This window comes from Cervus canadensis, chromosome 16 (assembly GCF_019320065.1).
Source record: "Cervus canadensis isolate Bull #8, Minnesota chromosome 16, ASM1932006v1, whole genome shotgun sequence".
Classification (NCBI taxonomy): Eukaryota; Metazoa; Chordata; class Mammalia; order Artiodactyla; family Cervidae; genus Cervus; species Cervus canadensis.
The window spans coordinates 50,569,020-50,592,280 of NC_057401.1; the positions used below are offsets into that span (position 1 = coordinate 50,569,020).

The 23,261-nt window shown below is 36.2% G+C and overlaps 1 protein-coding gene across 5 annotated transcripts in view; it reads left to right on the forward strand.

Moving 5' to 3' along the window:
- CDH18 (cadherin 18) overlaps window positions 1–23,261 on the forward strand; it is a 1,183,249-nt gene that overhangs the window by 930,801 nt on the left and 229,187 nt on the right. For all 5 annotated transcript variants that reach the window (XM_043488846.1, XM_043488845.1, XM_043488848.1 and 2 more), the window contains one exon: window positions 6,532–6,651. In XM_043488846.1, the coding sequence (XP_043344781.1) occupies window positions 6,532–6,651 (120 nt within the window). The remainder of the gene's footprint in view (window positions 1–6,531; window positions 6,652–23,261) is intronic.

The window sequence follows — 23,261 nt, forward strand, 5'->3', positions numbered from 1 at the left end:
AGTATGGAAAAGAATATCACATAGGAAAACAGTAAGACCAGCTTGAATTCTGCCTTCTCAAATTGTCAACTATATTACCTTAATGAGCCTCAACGTTCCTATCTGTAAAATGGCATTGAATGTAATTTTCTCAATAGATGCATCTTATTGTTATATTAAATGACATATAGCAAAGGGATCCCACATCCTTGGCAGTATATGCATATTATTTCCTTATTATTTTCATTTATGGTATATGATTAAAAGTTTACTTGAGTAATATCAAATCTCACATTAGGTAGTTCCATAAAAAGGATCTAACCAAATATAATTGAATCTCTACTTGAAGTACAGGCTACTTCCCTGGAAGTCCAGTGCTTAAGACTTCACCTTCCAATGCAGAGGGTACAGTTTCAATCCTTGGCTAGGGAGTTAAGGTCCTACATGCCCCCTGGCCAAACAGCCAAATCATGAAACAGAAATATTGTAGCACATTCAATGAAAACTTTAAAAAAAATCAGCCACATCATTAAAAAATCTTAAAAATAAGAGACTATACAAAAACTAGCAATAGCCATGACTAAAAATATGTAATTAGAATAGTGAATTTTGCTTTGTTACCCAGATGTTTCATAAGTGTACTTAGAGAGGATTTTCTTTTTTTTAATCCAATGACTCTTGGGTGACTACTCAAAGCTTTATAAAATTACACGATGGCTGGAATACTATGTTATTTCTCCATTGTTGAAATTACAGTCCTCCTGTGTAGAATGAAATTTAAGTTGTATCTTGATGATTATTACTTTTTCACAGTCCCTGGAAAAAAATCTTCTGAGAATTAAGCCCTGAGAGATTCCTTCAGAGAGCTACTCTCCGCCTTCACAAATCTCCAGCTTATTTTTACTCAAAGTTCTTGCTCAATGTTAATTCACTTGAGATGTTAACAGAGCTGTGAGCTCTGACAAGTCATGCATAACGATTTGCAATCTCAGAGAATATTTGCTTGGTATTAAAATGCCTTATTAAATATTTCAAATTGGTCTTTAGAGGCTTTTGGGAAAGTCCACTCTGTTTCTCATTGATATGTAATGTTACAAAATGTGTGCTATTTATAATGCAGCAGGACAAGAGGAGACCACATGAAAAGAATGGCACAGGGCAGTCCCCAAAGGAAGCAAGACTTGAATTCTATTGTAGAAAAGAGATCTTGAAAGCTTTTCTATGTACTTGAATCTTTTCAGCTTTGTTTCAAAAATCAACTGAGAGGCTATAATCCCTAGCATGGGATTACCTAAGTGTGCACTGTAGGAAATATTTAATGTGAAAATAAAATAAATAGTACACTAAATAGCCAATGAAACTTTAAAATGCAATGTTTCTGCGGTTATTGCTTTTAATGAAAACAGTTGTAAAAATGAAAGACACTTATGTAGCACTTTTTAAAGTTTTCTTTGATTGGAAGCCAGTTATTTCGGGAAGGGACTGTGAGTTTAGTATCTATTGACCAAGCTCATATAATAATTTCCAGAGAAAATTAGATACTTATTTTAATATTCTAGTAGAATAATGGGTTTCTAGGTATCACTTCCCATATTTTTCTTTGGAGATCTAGCACTGTAGAGGATAATAATCCTTTTCTATTGTGTATACAGTTAGGGCCGATAGCATGAACAAAGGAATTGAATGGTCCAACGTGGAATACTTTTCTCAGACATAGGTATAACATAAGGATTTTTTTTTTTCATTTAAACTTTTCAACCAGGAATAAAAAGTCTTCATTAAAATAACCAATATAGCTAATTAATTTACTTAGAAAGGCCAAAAGTTGGATCACTAGTAATGCCTAATATTTCAAAAAATCAAATAACATTCATTTCTACCTAATTCTGTCTATTTGTGAAATTAATTTTTGATTGTATCTCATTTATGATGTATCTCACATCAAAGAGGATATTATCATTTTTTCGTGGCTTTTAACTTCAGACTCTTATCCAGAGTCAGTTAAAGAACAACTGCAAATTCTGAGAATAAATGTCATTTCCTCCCACTGCAGCTATAACACAATGTATCGGTTTGCTAGGACTGCTAAACCAAAGGATCACAAACTTAAAAACTAAGCATTTTCTGTTATCACCATTCCTGAAGTTAGATGTCTACAGTCTAGGTATTATTAGCAGGGCCATATTCCCTCTTAAAGAACTGGGGGACGGTCTTTTCAAGCCCCCACCTCCAGCTTCTAGTGCTGTGCTGGTAATCTGACTTACCTTGTCCTATGGAAATATCATCTTGATCTCTGCCTTCATCTTCAACATAATGTACTTCTCGTGTGGGTGTGTGTGTGCGTATCCATCTTTTCCAAGTGTCTTATTTTTATAAGGACAGCAGTCATACGAGGTCAGTAGCCCAAACTATTGCAGTATGACTTCATCTTGATTACATCTATAGTGACCCTATTTCACCTATTAAATGACACAGTGGTAAAGAATCTGCCTGTCAATACAGGAGGTGAGAGAGATGCAGGTTGGATCCCTGGATCAGAAAGATCCCCCAGAGTAGGAAATGGCAATCCACTCTAGTACTCATGCCTGGAGAATCCTATGGACAGAGGAGCCTGGTGAGTTACAAAGTCCATGGGGTCACAAAGAGTCAGACATGACTGAGCATTCATGCAGGCCAGAGACAGATGGAGAGAGACTGGGTAAAGTGAACCATGAAAAATAAACTGCTGCCTGATAAGCAAGCTCCTTGCCCAGGTGAGCAATCTATTGTGAAAAAAAGAGACCTGATGACTAACACAAAAAACTGTCTCAGTTCATTTTCTGAAACATTATGAAGGAAGTAGGGGAAATATTTATGTGGTTCAGTTTTATATGGTTCCCAGGTGGTGCTAGTTGTAAAGAATCTGCCTGCCAACTCAGGAGAGGCAATAGACATGGATTTGATTCCTGGGTTGGAAGATTTCCCCTGGAGTAGGAAATGGCACCCCACTCTAGTATTCTTGCCTGGAAAATTCCATGGACAGAGGAGCCTGGCTGGCTATAGTCTGTAGTGTCTCAAAGATACACGATGCAGCATCACCATCGTCACTATTTAAGCAACTAGAGTTTAAAAATGTAACATATGAACTTGGAGTGAAAATCATTCAACACATAGCACACACACTAAAGCAGTCTATGTTTTTATTCTTTATTTATTAAAAAAAAACAAAACTTCCAAAAGTAACAATAGTTCTTTAAATGCTCCCATCAAACCTCCAAATAAATAAGAAAATAAAAGTATATGTTTTCCTTTTGGTCTAAAACCTCTTGGTAGGGAATCTTTGAACAATTGAGTAAACTCAGGATTTATTTTTGACCCCTGCTGTTTAATTCTACTCTTGATGTGTTCAGGGCAGGCTGACTTTTGGTTGAGCTGTGCTGTACATATACCTATGTTCCCTCAACCAGCAATCTGTTTACGCGAAGTGGCAGCCTGCTACCTTCAGATGCCACCAAAGAACAATGATAGAGGACGTTTACTGTCCTTTGCTTTATGCACAACTAGGATTGCCCGAAACCCATGAGACCAACTGTTCTGAGGTGTCTGTGGTTGATAATTGCCATATTTTTTGAATTAGGGTAGAGAGTTAGTATGTTTTCTTTCACTCCTCTGGATCTCTTTTCTGCTCTGCCCACTTTTTTTTTTTTTTGGTACTTTCAACCGTCACTTATTCAACACCACCAAGATGCTTTTCTTTCTTTTCTTTCTCCTTTTCTCATTGTTCTCTCACCTGTCATTCCATTCATATGTCTCAGCTTTCACCTCACAAGCCTGAGCTTTTAAAGACAGCTCAAGCCAAGCAGAACACTCTTTTGCTTTCCTGTGGTGGTCCAGCCTATCACAGTAAATCAGGTATAATCTTGAAAAATTTGCCTTAACCAGTTTTTTCAATGGAATGGTTCCTCTGGGGCTGCTTTTAAGACATTAACATTATTTAGACCTAAATCAGTGTTGTAAGGCCACAGCAAGTTTTAAAACCTGAAAATTTTGTAAGTGTGTTTTCTTAAAAGATAGCCATTATTTTACTGCTTTCTATCTATACTTTTTTTTCCTGACTCCTAGTATTAAATAATTCCTATATGCCCAGTATGATCACCATTTTTCCTATAAGATCAAAGATTTGGCTGTTATAATTTTGCAATATTTTGGACACAGTATGGGCTTTTTACCTTTTTAGAGTCTGACCCAGGTACTTACTATAGATTTTAATTTCTGCAATTTAAGGAGGTACTAAATGAAAATACCTCCCTCCTATACCAATGTTTTGAATAAATACCTACCTACTGGTTTTCTCTGACCAATTTGGAGAGATGAATATAGGTACTGAGATGAATATAGGTACTGTGAGTTTGTTGAAACTCACAACAAAAGTCTTTAATGTTCCACAGTAGTAATTATACTTAATGATGGAAGACATCATCTACATGTGACTAGCTCTGGAAAGTTTATCAAGCTGGACACTGTAGTGCTACAGTTAAAAAAAAAAAAATATATATATATATATATATAAAACACATCCAAGACCAAATAGGGCTAAGAATGGACTAGCAGTGAAGCAAGAAGATATATTTTTTAACCTTTAAAATTTGAGATCATCATAGATTCACATGCTGTCATGAGAAATAGATTTCTTATATCTTTACCCATTTAACCCAATGCTATCATCCTACAAAACTATTAAGCAATATCATAACCAGGTTATTGAAATGATTTACCAATCTTACTTATATTTCCCTAGTTTTACCTGTGTGTTATGCATGTATTTAGTTCTTGTATATCCATAATCAAAATAATGAACAGTAGCAGCTTTATCAGGATCCCTCATGTTGCCCTTTTATAACCAAACCCACACCTTTCCACTCCTTCTCCCCCAGATTCTAGCAACTCTAATCTGTCATCCATTTCTAAAATTGCATCACTTCAGGAATGTTAAATAAAAGGAATCAGACAGTAAATAGACTTTGGGGGTTGTCTTTTTCCACCCTCTAGGCATAATTTCCTGAAGATTTATCCAAGTTGATTTTTATATCAATATTCTGTTCTTTGTTATTGCTGAGTAGTATTCCTCAATCATACTGTAGCATAGTTTGTTTAATCATTTTCCCATTGAAGGATATCTGAGCTGTGTTCCAGTCTGGTGCTACTAAGAATAATATCTCTGAATATTTGTAAAACAGGTTTTTATGTGAACATATATTTTCATGACCTTAGCATAAATGCCCAAGCATACAATTTGTTGCTGCTACATGGTAAATGTATGTTTATTTAAGAATTTGCTAAATTTACATTTCCACCAGCTTTGTGTGAGTGGCCTAATTTCTCACTGGAATTTGGTGTCACTATTATTATGTTTTATTATCCACAATTAAAAGTTTCTTTTATGTATATGATAGTCCTTTTCTTCTGAGTGTGCATAATTACTAGTTATATTTTTACTTAGCATCTCAATGTAAATATTCTATTTAGAGGCCAAAATTGTGGCATTTTATTAAAAGTCTATATATATTCCTCAGTATCTGAAGGGAATTGGTTCCAGCACTGCCATGGACACCTGTACATGCTCAGGTCCTTTAGTTGGCCCTCAATATCCATATCCATGGTCCCATATCCAGAAATTCAACCCCTGCAGATCAGAACATAGAACACGATTAGCAGTTGGTTACATCCATGGATGTGAAACCAAATATTGTTGTTGTTCAGTCTCTCGGTCACGTCCCACTCTTTGCAACTCCATGGACTGAAGGACTCCAGGCTTCCCTGTCCTTCAGTGTCTCCTGGAGTTTGCTCAAACTCATGTCCATTGAATCAATGATGCTATCCAACCATCTCATCCTCTCACCCCCTTCTCCTGCCCTCAATCAAATATATGAGCAATCATATATATGGAGGGCCAACTGTATATGTATGATCTGCTAATAAGGATTGTCAGATGAACTTGGCATTCTATATTAACCAGGTCTGTCCCTTCAGAGGATCTATTTCTAGGATCCTTTGAAGGTACAGAACTAGTTTTGCTTAAAGTCGTGTCTGAATTTCAACATGGAAGTAAAAAACTTTGTAGTTAAGTAGATATTAGACTCTTTATAGATGTGTTGGGCCTAAATCATTGACTGAATTATTAAAATTAAAAATTGTCAGTAACCCCAGCATTGTTCAAGACTCAACTGTACACCCACAAAATACTTTTGATTTTATCCCCCTCCCCCGCCAGTTAACACCAATTTGATTCTTGAGAATAGACCCAACCCACCCTGATTACATGAAGGTTAAAACAGACCCTTCATAATGGTATCATCACATAAAGAATCATATTAAAATAACTGAAACCCAATGCTCCATCCTGGGCTCTCATTTAGAACAACTGGTTGCACAGAAAGAAAGCGAGGATTATGTTTGAAGGATGATCTAAGAAATATAAGACATTATCACTTTCCACAAATGTTTCAGCATAAACATTTTTTTCTGGGTACAAATTAATCATGTGCTTAATCATTTGTTTTCCTGAATGCACAGGTACCTCTGTTCTACAGGTGACAGCTACTGATGCAGATGACCCTACCTATGGGAACAGCGCTCGAGTGGTTTACAGTATTCTCCAGGGACAGCCCTACTTCTCCGTAGACCCTAAAACAGGTTAGTGCTTTTATGGATATTTGATGTACCAGATGCATGCTGCAAAAAAGAAAGCAGTATCTTCATGTCTGTGTGATCTTCTACATTAGACATTGTTATTTTAGAACTTTAAAAATGCCCTCAGGTTTTCCAGGACAGTGTGATTAAATAATTGAAGATAAATTAACTGTCCTCCTTGATACCTGATTATCCATCATTTATACCTATACCAGTAAAAACTTTTCATTTTTGCATCTTTCTGTGACATTTAAATAAATGCTGTTTAAAACAGAGATTACATAACACTTCAGTCTTAAAGTAGTGTGTTATGTAAATGAAATTAACTGAGAATAAAGCCAAAGACATGTAAGCATTTGTTAAAAAATATATGAATTCTTCTCTATTTCTTCTCTTTTTTGTAGCCAAAATAGTCACATCATATTATATTATGTGATGCCAAAATGGTAATGAAGGACACTCAATAATTCAGTGTAAGACTATGTTCTAGCAGCATAATCTATAAACCACAAAAACTCATGGTCTTATCAACAAAGAGTTTATGAATAGAAATTTGGCTAAAGATAAATACAAACCCATTTTTTAAAAGTAGCCAAATGTTCAGTATGCAATGGTTCAAGTTTAATAAACAGTTTCAAGAATATACATAATCAGGAGACATAGACAGGCCAGAGAGAGGTCTAAGATGTTCCAGCAGCTTCCTGGATCCTTTCTGGTAATGTGAGAGTCATTCTGAATCTAGTTACCATGTGGGATCTTTAAGTAAAGGTCACTGCCAGATAACTAATGCAGGGGTAATATTTGGTCATAAATATCTCCCTATCATCATACAGTTACATAGCATACAGCACGTTTTTCAGGGAATACTGCTCAGTAAGTGCACATTACAGTTTATTAACCATTGCCTCAGACAGTGAGGTACAGTAACTGAAGAGATGCTATGGACAAGCTTACTACAGTAGTTAATGCCGTTAGATTGCTAGGAGGATTGTCATCGTCTTGTTCATAGGAAAGTGCCTTCTTTCTTCCCCTGGGGTGCTCCAACACAAACTACACTGGCCAGGAGACCTCAGACACACTGTCTTAACCGTTTAAATCCCCATAACTTAGGAAGAAAACAGTGAAGAAGGTGTAAAGACACAGATATGTAAATGAAGAATTGCACATATATACCTATGTATATATCCACATATTATGTGCATTATAATTATAAAATAAATGAGATAAATAAAAATGGGATATAATAAAAATAAATAATATAACATGACCTAGAGTGAGCATGCAAGCGCTTATGTTAATAGTACCAAGGTATTACTAAATATTTAGAAATAAAAATGTTTACCAGCCTAGTAATCAAAATTCTGGGACAAAAATTATATATATATATATATTTATGTTGTTCTGATAGGCTACTTCAGAATTGATAGAAAATATTTTTTACTGAGATATATTTGAAGTGTAACACTGTGTAGTTAAAGGGGTATAGCATGTTGACTTAATGCATGCCTGTATTTTAATATGATTGACATGTAGTGATAAACATTCTTAAGCCAACTCATTATTTGACAATAGTGTTTCTCATTTTGTGGTAATTTCCCAATAACCATGATTGTTTTACATATAAAAGATGTGTATTTCTTACTTTAAATATGCATCTTCCTGGAGGAAAGAATCGAGGAGACTATGTTCCAGTTACCTCATCTGAGGCTTACACACACACAAACACACATGCATGCATGTATACACGTGCACATATACAATTTATTCAATTAACTGTCCTTTTAGGGAGCCAAATGTTTATTTATACATAAATATTTACTTAATAGAATATTGCTAGACTATAGACATCTTATATGGGTTTTAAAACTTACCACACACTTGAACTTCTTTAAAACCAAATAATAATTATGTGTGCTTGTGTATATCTGAATATCTGTCTGAATGTCTGCATGTGTTGGTGTGAGTATATGCAGGTATGTATATGGGTGTGTGTGTGTGTGCCTGTGTGTGTGCATATTTACTTTGGACAAAGAAAGCAGGCCAATGTGGATAAAAAGTGACCAGTGTTGAACTCTTCTGTTGCTTGTTTTTTAGTGAAGCAAGTATATCAAACACAAAATTCAAATAAAAATTGCATTTGGTTGTACATATTTATTATGGATTAATTAAGTCCTCAGGAAACAAAAATGATTATCTGAAATATAAATAGGCTGCTATTGAGGTTCTGCTCTGTTGAAATAATCTTTGCTGCTATAATTTTTGCTCTTTTATTTAAGCAAAATGATTTATTGAATGAAATGTATGCCTCCATATTGATATGTTTTAATTTCAATATTGTATTGGCTGAAGCATCAGGGAAGTCTATGGATATGTCTTCTGCTATCAAGATTGTTTAAATATGCAAATCTCTTGAACTGGTTGTACAAAGTGCTAAGAGGGATTATAAAACAAAATGCTGAGTGTTCTCTTCAAAGCTAAGACGTTTTGGTAATTTAAGCTTAAGAGATCTATTATAATGCAATTAAACATCCTCAGAACTAATGAATTTAGTGGAAATTGTGCCTTAAATAACTGGAATAAAACACATACAAACATACTTAAAAGTAAGGAATCAGTTGTTATAGATGAGATGTTATATAAGAAAATTGGATGAGTAGTTACTTTAAAATGTAGTTTAATAGTAATGCTTTAATTTTATCTTCTCATTTGGCATGGCTATGACATTTCAGGTTAGCCCATTCAAAGAAGAATAATTATAATGCAGCTGAACTTTATATTCAAATAGAGTTGTGAGTGCTTATGGTTAAGATCAGGACTTTGGATTGTCTTATTTCCATTGTGTTAAAAGGTATATCGGCTTCCCTGGTGACTCAGCAGGTAAGCAATCTGCCTGCAATGCGGGAGTCCTGAGTTCGATCCCTTGGTTGGGAAGATTCCCTGGAGAAGGGAAAGGCTTACCCATACCGGTATTTTGGCCTGGAGAATTCCTTGGACTATGTAGTCCATGGGGTCACAAAGAGTCGGACATGACTGAGCGACCTTTCAATGAAGACTAATTATAATGCAGCAGAACTTTTGTATTCAAATAAAGCTGTGAGTGCTTATGGTTAAGATTTGTGGCTCTTGAATTATTATACTATACATAATTTGTTTAATAAGGTATGCATTGTTTTCTACTGGAATCTCGTTAATCAGTATGATGAAACATAAATCCTGTGAATAATTTATTGCTTCAAATAAGTTTTGTTTTTGTTATTTCATAATGCTTGCTTAATGTGGAACAACAACAGGAGAATACTTCTTAATGATTGATTTAACATTAACTACTGTTTGAAAGATCAGAAAACTGAAAAATTAACTGAGATGACAATGAATTGTAAAAAACGTATAATATTTCTGCCCACATATATGTAGCTGCTGCTGCTAAGTCACTTTAGTAATGTCTGACTCTGTGCAACCCTATGGACCCACCAGGCTCCTCTGTCCCCAGGATTCTCTAGGCAAGAACACTGGAGTGGGTTGCCATTTCCTTCTCCAAACATGTAGAAATTGTGTTAGGGTAGCCTTTATGAAGATGTTGTTTTTTCATTGCTAAGCCAAGTCTGACTCTTTGCCACCCCATGGACTGTAGCCTGCTAGGCTCCTCTGTCCATGGGATTTCCCAGGAAACAATACTGGAGTGGGTAGCCATTTCCTTCTCCAAAGGATCTTCCTAACCCAGATATTGAACCCACATCTCCTGCATTTCAGGAGGATTCTTTATTGATGAGCCACCAGAGAAACCCCATTTATGAGGATGGTGGTGGTGGTATAGTCGCTAAATTGTATTGGACTCTTGCAACCCCATGGAGTGTAGCCTGCCAGGCTCCTTTGTCCGTGGGATTCTCCAGGCAAGAATACTGGAGTGGGTTGCCATTTCCTTCTCCAGGGGATCTTCCCAGCCAAGAGTTGAATCCAGGTCTACTACATTGCAGGCAGATTCTTTACTGACTGAACTACAAGGGAAGCATTCTACTTAAAAGTTTTCATTTTAATTCAGCAAAGAAAACTTTTAGAGTTATTATACCAGGAACTGTTTTAATGCTTATGAAAACTACTAACCCTAAACTGAGTATTATGAAGAAGGCAGCTAAGTAAGAAAGCCATATTAAGTCCTCAGAGAACTGAAGTCAAGAGAAATTTTGGCTAGTGCTTGTTTATTCAGTTCAGCTCAGTTCAGTTGCTCAGTTGTATCCGACTCTTTGCAACTGCATGGACTGCAGCACGCCAGGCCTCCCTGTCCATTGCCAACTCCCGGAGTTTTCTCAAATTCATGTCCATTGAGTCAGTGATGCCATCCAACCATCTCATTCCCCATTGTCCCCTTCTCCTTCTGCCTTCAATTGTTCCCAGAATCAGCTTCTTTTCAAATGAGTCAGTTCTTCACATCAGGTGGCCAAAGTATTGGAGTTTCAGCTTCAGCATCAATCCTTCCAATGAATATTCAGGACTGATTTCCTGTAGGATGGACTGTTTGCATCTCCTTGCAGTCCAAGGGACTCTCAAGAGTCTTCTCCAACACCACAGTTCAAAGGCATCAATTCTTCGGCACTCAGCATTCTTTATAGTCCATCTCTCACATCCACACATGACTACTGGAAAAACCATAGTTTTGACTAAATGGACCTTTGTTGACAAAGTAATGTCTCTGCTTTTTAATATGGTGTCTAGATTGGTCATAACTTTTCTTCCAAGCTGTAGTCACCATCTGCAGTGATTTTGGAGCCCCAGAAAAAAATAAAGTCTGTCACTATTTCCACTGTTTCCCAATCTACTTGCCATGAAGTGATGGGACAAGGTGCCATGATCTCAGTTTTTTCAATGTTGAGTTTTAAGACAACTTTTTCACTCCCCTCTTTCATTTTCATCAAGAGGCTCTTTAGCATTTCTCAACATTCTGCCATAAGGGTGATGTTATCTGCATATCTGAAGTTATTGATATTTCTCCCAGCACTCTTGATTCCACTTCATCTAGCCTAGCATTTCTCATGATGTACTCTACATATAAGTTAAATAAGCATGGTGACAGTATACAGCCTTGACATACTCCTTTCCCTATTTGGAACCAGTCTGTTGTTCCATGTTTGGTTCTAAGTGTTGCTTCCTGACCTGCATACAGATTTCTCAGGAGGCAGGTCAGGTAGTCTTGTATTCCCATCTCTTGAAGAATTTTCACAGTTTGTTGTGATCCACACAGTAAAAGGCTTTGGCATAGTCAATAAAGCAGAAATAGATGCTTTTCTGGAACTCTCTTGTTTTTTCGATGATCCAGAGGATGTTGGCAATTTGATCTCTGGTTCCTCTGCCTTTTCTAATTCCAGCTTGACCATCTGGAAGTTCACAGTTCACATACTGTTGAAGCCTGGCTTACAGAAATTTGAGCATTACTTTACTAGCGTGTGAGATGAATGCCATCGTGTGTTAGTTTGAACATTCTTTGGCATTGCCTTTCTTAGGGATTAGAATGAAAACTGAACTATTCCAGTCCTGTGGCCACTGCTGAGTTTTCCAAATTTGTTGGCATATTGAGTGCGGTACTTTCACAGCTTCATCTTTTAGGATTTGAAAAAGCTCAACTTGAATTCCATCCCCTCTGTTAGCTTTGCTTGTAGTGATGCTTCCTAAGGCCCACTTGACTTTGCATTCCAGGATGTCTGGCTCTAGGTAAGTGATCACACCATCGTGATTATCTGGGTCATGACGACTCTTTTTATATAGTCCTTCTGTGTATTGCTGCCACCTCTTACTATCTTCTGCTTCTGTTAGGTCCTTACCATTTCTGTCCTTTATTGTGCCCACCTTTGCATAAAATATTCCCTTGGTATCTCTCATTTTCTTTAGAGATTTCTAGACTTTCCAATTCTATTGTTTTCCTCTGTTTCTTTGCATTGATCACTGAGGAAGGCTTTCTTATCACACCTTGCTATTCTTTGGAACTCTGCATTCAAATAGGTATATCTTTGCTTTTCTCCTTTGCCTTTCACTTCTCTTCTATTCACATCTATTTGCAAGACCTCCTCAGACATCCGTTTTGCCTTTTTGCGTTTCTTTTCTTTGGGAGATGGTTTTGATCCCTGCCTCCTTTACAGTGTCAGGAACCTCCTTCCATAGTTTTTCAGGCACTCTGTCTATCAGATCTAATCCCTTGAATCTATTTTTCACTTCCACTGTATAATTGTAATGGATTTGATTTAGTTCATACCTAAATGGTCTAGTGGTTTTCCCTACTTTCTTCAATTTAAGTCTGAATTTGGCAATAAGGAGTTCATGGTCTGTGCCACAGTCAGCTCCTGGTCTGACTGTGACTGTGACTTGTTTATTAACACAACTCAAATATCATTCCTATTCAAGTTAATGTAGTGCCAACTACATTAAAAATAAATCAATATGTTCAAAGATTCTATACATTTTTACAAAGTATGAAATTTATGTCAGGTGGTCATAGCAGAAGCTTAAGAATTGAGTTGCTGCAAAAAGTTTAGTTCCCTTGACTTAGATCAAAGACAAAACCAAGAATCTACCACGTCTCTTTCTGGGGTCTTAGAATGAAGGATTCACAAAGGGCAGATATGAAGTTTTTAATTGAGAATGCACATCTCTAAATAGTCATAGTATTAGTAGCCCCTTGATTTTTTCCACTAGCTGTTTCATAGTCAACAACTTATGAATTATTTCTTGCTTTTTTAAAAAGCTGGTACATATATATTAAATTTTGTCTGTGCCTGTTCACCAAGAAATATGTTGAATCTTCCTCATGGTCAATTTAGGAAACATGAAAACCTAGATTAAAATCTGAAATCAGGGAAAACAGGGATATGTAGTTTACAAAATCCAATTCAAGTTTTATCCACAGTTGCTTACAGTGCTAGCAATGGTGACTACCAGCTCTTTTGACTATTAACATGAATCATAAATCAGTGATTGTTAATGATGGAGTCTGCATAAGTGGTATTTACAATGGTTTTTCACCACACACCTAAAATAAAGACTATTGAGACATTTATGCAGTATAATATAGATCAGTTATACTTTAAATTGTGAATCACTTTCATTCAATATTTATTTTTTTCTTATTATAATGAATATTTAATTAGAAAATACAGTTACTTTAAACATTGCTGTTGATAAATGCTACTTCTAAGTTTTCAGGTACATACAGTAGAAAGACTAGAAAGACTACCTTTTAATTATATACATAGAGCATACTAAATTTTTTCAACACTTCTCGCTCATTTTTGTACTTGAACGTTTCTGTGACATGATGTTAAAAAAGGACAGACATTGGGTTTCAAATCTCTTGTCAGTCAAACCTTTCTGAATTAATGACATTCATTCCACAGGGAACAAAGCAGTTGACATCAAATAAAATGCACTACTACACCTAGTGATGGCTATTGGTTCTGAAGGCACAAATAATATCATCATTTATTTTTAAAAGGCATTATTGTAAATTTAATAAAGAAAAAGGGACATCCTGGCTTTCCAGTAGTTAAGACTCTGTGCTTCCAATGCAGGGAATGTAGGTTCGTTCCCTGGTCAGGTAACTGAGATCCCACATGTCGTGCAGTATGCTCAAAAAAAAAAAAAAAAAAAAGATGTAATTGGCCTTTGTATGAAAAAAGTAAATAGTTATCTTATAGTTTAGTTTTTATTGAGAAGTAACCCATATTTATTTGTTTTCCAAAATATCAAAGTTTATTCCCAAATTTCTTGGAGATACTTCCTGGTCAAATCCTAGGATGTACTTAGTATCATAGTAAATTGATCAGTCTACTTAAATTTTATGCTCCCATTTACTTATATCTATATACCGATAATGATAATGCCTGTTCCAGCGAGGAAAGTAATGCAATGCTCTCAGTTAATCCAGACACTGGAAAAGTGTCATTACTCGGTAAAGTTCTCTCATTTTGCTATCTTTAATATTGAGAAGAATTTCCAAAATTACTACATAGCTCACTGTAATGAATTTGAGTCTTATCTAAAACAGAAAAAAAAATGATTTCAGGTGGAAGATTTTTTTTTTACTCCAAATAACTATACAAAATTCTAAAAAGCGAGTGTTCCACTATTAAATTTTATGTCTTTAAATTTCTTTCCCAAATTTCAAAGAAAGTATTTCTATGAATATTATTAATAGAAGAAATGTACTTTTAGAAAATGTGGAATGGTAATTTAAAGAGAAATGAGTTAGGCAAAATAACTAGTCGTTTAGCTATGCAAAGAATTAGAGGAAAACAACAGAAGGGGAAAGACTTCTCAGAACGGGATAGAAATCTCTTCAAGGAAATTGGAAATATCAAAGGAAAGTTTCATCCAAAGATCTCTGCACAGTACAGGACAGAAGTGGTAAAGATCTAATAGTAACAGAAGGGCTCAAGATGAGATGGAAAGAACACACAAAAGATGGAAAGAATAAGTACAAAAAAGATCTTAATGACCCGAATAATCGGGATTGTGTGGTTAATCACCCAGAGCCAGACATTCTGGAGTGTGAAGTCAGGTGGGCCTTAGGAAGAACTGCTGCCAGCAAAGCTAGTGGAGGCAATGGGATTCCAGCAGAGCTATTCAAATTCTTAAAAGATGATACTATCAAAATGCTGCACTCAATATGAGAGCAAATTTGGAAGACCCAGCAGTGGCCACAGGACTGAAAAAGGTCAATCTTCATCTCAATTCCCAAGAAGGGCATTATTAAAAAATATTCAAACCACCAGACAGTTGCACTCATCTCCCATGCTAGTAAGTTTATGCTCAAAATCCTGTATTCTAGGCTTCAGCATTGTGTGAACTGAGAACTTTCAGATCTTCAAGCTGGGTTTAGAAAAGGCAGAGGAATCAAAGATCAAATTGCCAGCTTTTGCTGGATCATAGAGAAAACAAGGGAATTCCAAAACAAAACAAAACAAAACATCTACCTCTGTGTCATTAACTGTGCTAAAAAGCCCTTGACTGTGTGGGTCATAACTGTGGAAAACTCAAACAGATGGGAGTACCAGACTATTTTACCTGTCTTCTGAGAAACCAGTATGCCGGTCAAGAAGCAACAGTTAGAACCATGTATGGAAAAACTGAGTGGTTCAGGATTGAGAAAGAAGTATGACATGCCTATTTATCGCCACCCTGTTTATTTAACTTATACGTAGAGCACCAGGCTGGATGAGTTATAAGTTGGAATCAAGATTGCCAGGAAAAATATCAACAACCTCAGATATGCAGATGATACCACTCTAATGCCAGAAAGTGGAGAGAAACTAAAGAATCTCTTGATGAGGGTGAAGCGGGGAGTGAAAAAGCCAGCTTAGAACTAAATATTTAAAACAAAATGTAAGATCATTGCATCTGGTCCCATTACTTCATGGCAAATAGAATGGGAAATGGTGGAAACAGTGACAAATTTCCTCTTCTTGGGCCCTAAAATCACAGCAGATGGTGACTGAAGCCTTGAAATTAGAAGATGAGTGCTTCTTGGCAGGAAGGTTATGACAAACCTAGACAGTGTGTTAAAAAACAAAGGCATCACTTTGCCAACAAAGGTCTGGATAGTTAAGGCCATGGTTTTTCCAGTAGTCATGCACGGTTGTGAGAGATGGACCATAAAGAAGGCAGAGAGCTGAAGAATTGATGCTTTCCAATTGTGGTGCTGGAGAAGACTATTGAGATTCCTTTGGACAGCAAGGAGATCAAACCAGTCAATCTTAAAGGAAATCAACCCTGAATATTCATTAGAAGGACTGATGGTGAAGCTGAATCTCCAATACTCTGGCCACCTACTGTGAAGAGCTGACTCACTGAAAAAGATAATGATGCTGGGAAAGATTGAAGGCAGAAGGAGAAGGGGATGACAGAGGTTGAGATGGTTGGATGATATCACTGATGCAATGGACAGGAACTTGGGCAAACTTCAGGAGACTGTAAGGAATGGGGAAGCCTGGTGTGCTGCAGTCCGTGAGGTCATGAAGAGTCGGTCATGACTAGGCGATTGAACAACAATTTTAAGAGGAATAAGTTAGACAAAATAACTAGTCTTTTAACTTTAGATATGACTGTCCCAACTCAGAATAGTGTCTCTAGATGAGGCAAAGTGGTGTGCTTTCTGTGAAATAATTATCACTAACATATAGGTCTTAACCAACAATAGCTTTGATTCTCAAAAATGACCTTTTCTTAACTTCTTATAGCAGAAATCAATCAGCTATTTAAAAAAAAAAAAGCACCTAGTGGAGGGCCTCAATAATTTTCCTAGGATGTAACTGAAAACAATTTAAAGCATTCTTCAGTTTGCATGATGTAATTAAATACATCAACAATTCTCATCCTTTTTAATCTCAATATTTAACTTCAAATTTATCTCATTTCACAAATGAACAAATAAAATGTTTGTAGGAAGGTATTATGTATGCTTGGATAAAAGATGTAAAGCCTCTTAAATAATTTATGTGCACGGGCTAGGTTGCTTCAGTCTTGTCTGCCTCTTTGTGACCCTATGGATTGTAGCCTTCCAGGCTCCTGTGTACATGGGATTCTCCAGGAAAGAATACTGAAATGGGTTGCCATGCCCTCCTCCAGGGGATCCTCCTGACTCAGGGATCGAACTGCATCACTTACGTCTCCTGCATTCACAGGCAGGTTCTTTACCACGAGTGCCACATGGGAAGCTCAATTAAATTCTATAAGAAAACATACTTGAATATAGTTTTTTTCCCAATGAAATATTCTATATTTATTAATAACTAAGAAGTTAAAATATTTAAATTATGCTTCACAGTATCTACAGAACATAGACTATTCCGCAGTATAATATGTTTTATCATTTTTTTCCTTTGTAACATCCCTAAGTCATATAATAATGATCATGTGTGTACAAATTATTCTAGATATATTTTCAAATTGTTTTGCTATGATTGAGTACATAATGCCCCGAAATATTATTTCGTAATCCTAATGCTAGAAAATATTTTTCTCTTAGAGAAAAATATAATATACTCATTCAAAACTGTGCCATGTTATCAAATTACTGAAAGAAATATTGTCCCACTTTGTCTTCTATAGGGAAGAATTCTAAATAGTTCCTGAATTTCAGCAGACTCTATGGTATTTAACAACACATGAATTCCATTTATATAGCATTTAAGAAATAGTTAATGCACTATGGTAGACGCAAGTGGTTGTCCACTCAATATTAATTTCTTATTTTGCTGATCCTATCAGAATCCTGATTTTCTCAGGATAGCGACATAACTCAGTTAAAAAGTTACATTTCCCAGCCTGCCTTCAGCTTCTGTGACCCAGTTCTGGTCAGTGAGACAAAAAGAAAAGACCACCAGGAGGTTCTAGGAAGGTTTGATATCTCTATGCATGTGCCAGGGGTTCCTCTTTCAGTCTTCTAGATTTAAGCACATAGCTAATTGCTGGCAGTACAGGAGCTATTTTGTGATCATGCAACGAGCACACAGGTGAAAATCACATGCAAAAGATGGCTGAGCAAAAGGCTGGCAGGGTATTCACTCTGGTTAGGTTATTTTTATGTACAGGCACATACAATGCTGGTAGCTGGATCATTGTGAAATGTGCTTTGCAGGATGATCAATCACCTTGACAGCACAATGCACTGCCCAGGGAGGTGTAGAGCCGGCTCCCCGAGATGACTTTTATTCCTCCCAATGCAAAATCCATGATCCAAAGAGAGCACATCGTTCTCTGTATATGAGTAGCCATTTTACAGTGTGAGGACCAGTGCTAAACTGGAAAAGGAAATTTGTCATGCTGACTTAAGTTAAATATCAAGAGTTATACTAATTGTTGATATTTATGAGATCAGAGAATGGAACCAAAGGTAGTTTTCTTTTATACTCCACTGGGAATGCATACTTGAAAAAAAAAATTACTATCATCTTGAAGTTGTAAAGTACTTTAAAGACACTATAGATGTCTGATAACTCTCCTCACTAGCAACGATATCTTCATGCCCTATTGACATGACTAAAATTAATATCTGTTCAGTTGAATTGCTTTCTGTATAGTTCTTATGAAAAAAGTCATAGATTAGTGTTCTGTGTTAGTCAGTTGAACTGTTTGTTATAGCCTTAGATGGATCTATATAATTGAACTGGCTTAAATTGAACACTTAAGTAAATTTCACGGTATGTAAATTAAACTTAAATAAAGCTAAACAAGCCAACAAAGAAATGAAATGAATTGAATATGCTTTTTTCACAAATATTTACTTCTTGTAACAAAATTTACCAGCTATTACCAGGAAGGGAGAAAAATAATCTCATTAACTATAAAATGTAAATGATAGGAAATGATAGGAATCAGTGTTGGTTAATTATAGCATGTTTTATACCATTCCTTCCTGGTTTAAAAAAAAAAATCACACAGGTTTATCTTTTTTTGTACTTCACTCTGTATATCCTGCTTCTCAGCAGTTGCAGAAAAGGTCAGAAATTAATATATTGGTATCTCTAGTCCTATTAGCTCCATGATAATTAATTTTTGAACATTGAATAGATGGTCGACAGAAAGTATTCCAGTTGTTTTGTTTAGACTGTGAACCTAAATAAGCATCACCTGTGGAGTACAATCACCAAGCAATTCAATTTCCATCCATATATTTATATTTATTCTAAGAGGCTGTTTATTCCCCAGGAATATACTACCATTCCATTGACTTCCTTAAGATTTCCCCCTAATCAAATATCTTAGATATTAAAATGGAATCTAGACTACCTTAGGATAATATTATTTCTGTCATCTGTCTGTCTGTCTATCCATGTATCTATCAACCATCAACCTCTGTATTTTAGCCAAGTATGAGTTGTGCATTTTTTTTGAGTTAGACTATTATTCCCTTCAGGCTAGTCCCTCCAAGGCAGACTCCTCCAATTCTGGTTGGTTCCCTGTAGGCTTTAGTCAAAACTAACTTCTTTGATGTTTACATTCCTTCTTTGTAGATCTCATAAAACATGAAAAATATAACTTCTGCTCACGTATTACTTTTCCTCTACTTTGAGAGCTCCCTTTTTATAAATCTAATAAATTTGAGATGTAAAACTGTGTCAGTTAAAGATATACATTGTGTCACTTTGATACATTTACCTGTTTTAATATGAATGTAATACAGTGATATTTGTCACATTACATAAATATGGTGCTATAGTATCTATATTCAGTATCCTGGGTATTGAATTCTCTAGGGCTTATTTACTACTTGGTATAAGTTTGTACTCTTAAAGATCATCACTCTTACCCCCTCAGCTCCCCCATCCCATTAACCACCGCTTTACTCCCTGTCTTTTACAAATTTTGTGCTCTTAAATTTTACATATAAATGATATCATGACAGCTCTTTTAATGTATGGACATGACCATGTTTTTGTTGCTCTCCAAACCAGATCCCACATAGTGCCTTATTCTTGGAAATAAGTTTCTAATAGCTTTACTGAGGAAATATATTATCTAATTTTAACTATAAGTTTATAAAAGTTTGGTAGAAAAATGATCTATTTTTATTAGAAATTTGATTTTTTTTGGTAATTATTGGGCTTCCCTGATAGTTCAGTTGGTAAAGAATCTGCCTGCAATGCAGGAGACCCCAGTTTGATTCCTGGGTTGGGGAGATACACTGGAGAGGGCATAGGCTACCCACTCCAGTATTCTTGGACTTTCTTTGTGGCTCAGCTGGTAAAGAATCCGCCTGCAATGTGGGAGTCCTGGGTTCAATCCCTGGGTTGGGAAGATCCTCCTGGAGAAGGGAAAGGCTACCCACTCCAGTATTCTGGCCTGGAAAATTCCATGGACTGTATAACCCATGGGGTCACGAAGAGTTGGACATGACTGAGCATTGTGTAATTTGTAAAAAAAATTACAAATTTGATTTTTTTGTAATTATTATCATTTTTATTATACTTTCTAACATTTGACCCATCTTTGGTCTTCTATAAACATCTTTTTATTTTTATTTTTCTATCCCTGTCAGTCAGGTAACCTTCTAGTTTATGATCCTTTTCAAAGGAGTGGCAGGAAATGAGTATGTAACTGCTGTTAGATGACCAAGTCTTTGAGGGCATCATCATAAAAAAAGCATTAGTGATTTGCAAGATAATGGAGAAAATTATTCCTGAGAAATGAAAACTCATTTTACATCTATATAGTTGAAAAATGAATTCCTAAAGTTGAAACTCCTTGATAATTTCCATGACTCATCTTTATGTCTTCCATAAGAATTCCAACAGGATTCCCAGGTGGCTCAGTGGTAAAGAATTCACCTGCCAATGCAGGAACTTAAGGATACACAGGTTCGATCCCTGGGTCAGGAAGATCCCCTGGAGGAGGAAATGGCAACCTCTTTGGTATACTTGCTGGGAAAATCCTATGGACAGAGAAAATACTGGCTTCAGTCCAGGAGGTTGCAAAGAATCAGACACAGCTGAGCAACTATGCACAAAAATGCACAAATGATTTACATGTCATGTGACAAGTACATGACAACACTGTATTTATAGAAATATGATTCATGAAGTGTGGTTTCCAAAATAACCAGAGTTTCTAATGTAACTCTCATTTTATGTTATTACCATAATTTAACATAATTATTTTATTTTTCCAAAAGGTTCTTCTCTTTCACTTACTGAATTTAGACAAGTTGAACATCTGGATCAGAAAAGAATAATTAAGTTATGGTCTTTAATATTCATTTTTTTCTGTTTTTTTCCTTTCTCTCATTTTCTTTTCCTTTGATCTTATGTACCTAATTCTTCCAACCTTTTTCAGTAAGCATCTCTTTTAAATGTTAAATAAATGGCTAACGTTGCCATTCCCTGCAGAGTGGGAAGAAAACTGCTGTCCCCAGTATTCTTCTGAAGTTTCAAATAGAAGCAGGGAAGAAGCCTCTTCTCTGATTTCTAGGTCCTAATTCCAATTTTAGTTCTTAGGGCTACTGTCTTCAGTCTACTTCTCCTGGAGAACAAAATCACCACTCCTTTGTTACCTAAAATCTGCTAACATAGGATCCTGGAGGAACTAGAATTTTTTGAAGGTTGAGGAAGTGTGGGAGGTAATTATGACTCGTGAAAAATAAATCAACTTGAAACAGAAAAATAAATATTCCATATTTTTCATTAATCTGTCTCATTGGAAATTTCAACTGCCATTTTATTTCAAAGAAGCCCCATTTCCCTCACTCTTCGAGCCATTTTTGTTTGTTTGTTTGTTTATTTGTTTCTATCTTCTCAACACCTTTGAATGTTCCACAGAAATGGGATTTTTTTTTTTTATGCGGATAAATACAGACTTTTTTTTTTTTTTTACACTTTTGTTCACCTGACTCCTACAAGGAGGTCTACCCCTTCTCCAAGTAACAGTACGGTATGGATTGTTTTCTTCTAAGAGAAGATGCACGTTGATCCCTGGGTTGGAGACATTCACTGATGAAGGGAATGGCTACCCACTCCAGTATTCTTGCCTGGGAAATCGAATGGACAGAGCAGCCTGGTGGGCTACAGTTCATGGAGTCACAAAGAGTTGGAGACAACAGAGTGCATGCAGACCACAGTCAATCATTTCAGTCGCTCAGTCGTGTCTGAGTCGTTGTGACCCCATGGACGGCAGCACGCCAGGCTTCCCTGTCCATCACCAACTCCCGAAGCTTGCTCAGACTCATGTCCAGCAAGTCCGTGATGCTATCCAGCCATCTCATCCTCTGTTGTCCCCTTCTCCTCCTGCCTTCAAGCTTTCCCAGCATCAGCGTCTTTTCCATTGAGTCAGTCCTTCGCATCAGGTGGCCAAAGTATTGGAGGTTCAGCTTCAGCATCAGTTCTTCCAATGAATATTCAGGACTGATTTCCTTTAGGATGGAATGGCTGAATCTCCTTACAGTCCAAGACACATGCACACATACAAAAGAGAAGGAAAGAGAAGACAGGGAATTTTTAAGAGAAGAAATTGTCCTTCTCTCACACAGATATGTGTTAACCTTCTTTTAAAACATATACATTTCCCATTTTGTCAATGAAATATTTCCCCAAATATGCATGACTTAGACCTTTTATTATCTTAGCAACATTTCTCATCCTTTTCTGTATCTACTAGCAGTTATTTCTATTTACAGTAATTTACTCACTACAATCATTATTTGTCCTCTTTGTATTTCTTGATCCTTGCTTGTTTCCTTCTTCACTTTTTTTCTTTTTCCCCTCACTGGATTCTTCCACTTTAGTCAGTAAAATTTCATTTGCTTTTCTTTAAAAAGGGTTTTGTAATTTTTCATCTCAATCTGATGTTAACTAAAGAGTTTCACAGAATAAGAATTGTAAAGAAACTGCTACGATCTCAACAAAACCCATGCACTTTTCTTGGGAGAAAAATAATAAAAGCCCTTCCTATTGGAAAGATCAGGTACATGAATACATGCACAGCTCTGGGAATCCACCAAAAAGTACTGACAGACAAGCTTTCCTGTGGGCACACCCGTGTTTGCAAAAGACTCATCAGAGACTGCCATCCCTAGTTTGTGAAGCACTCATCCAAAACAGTAGTAAGTTTGGTGTTAAGAGATGAGGGCTTTGTGGTCC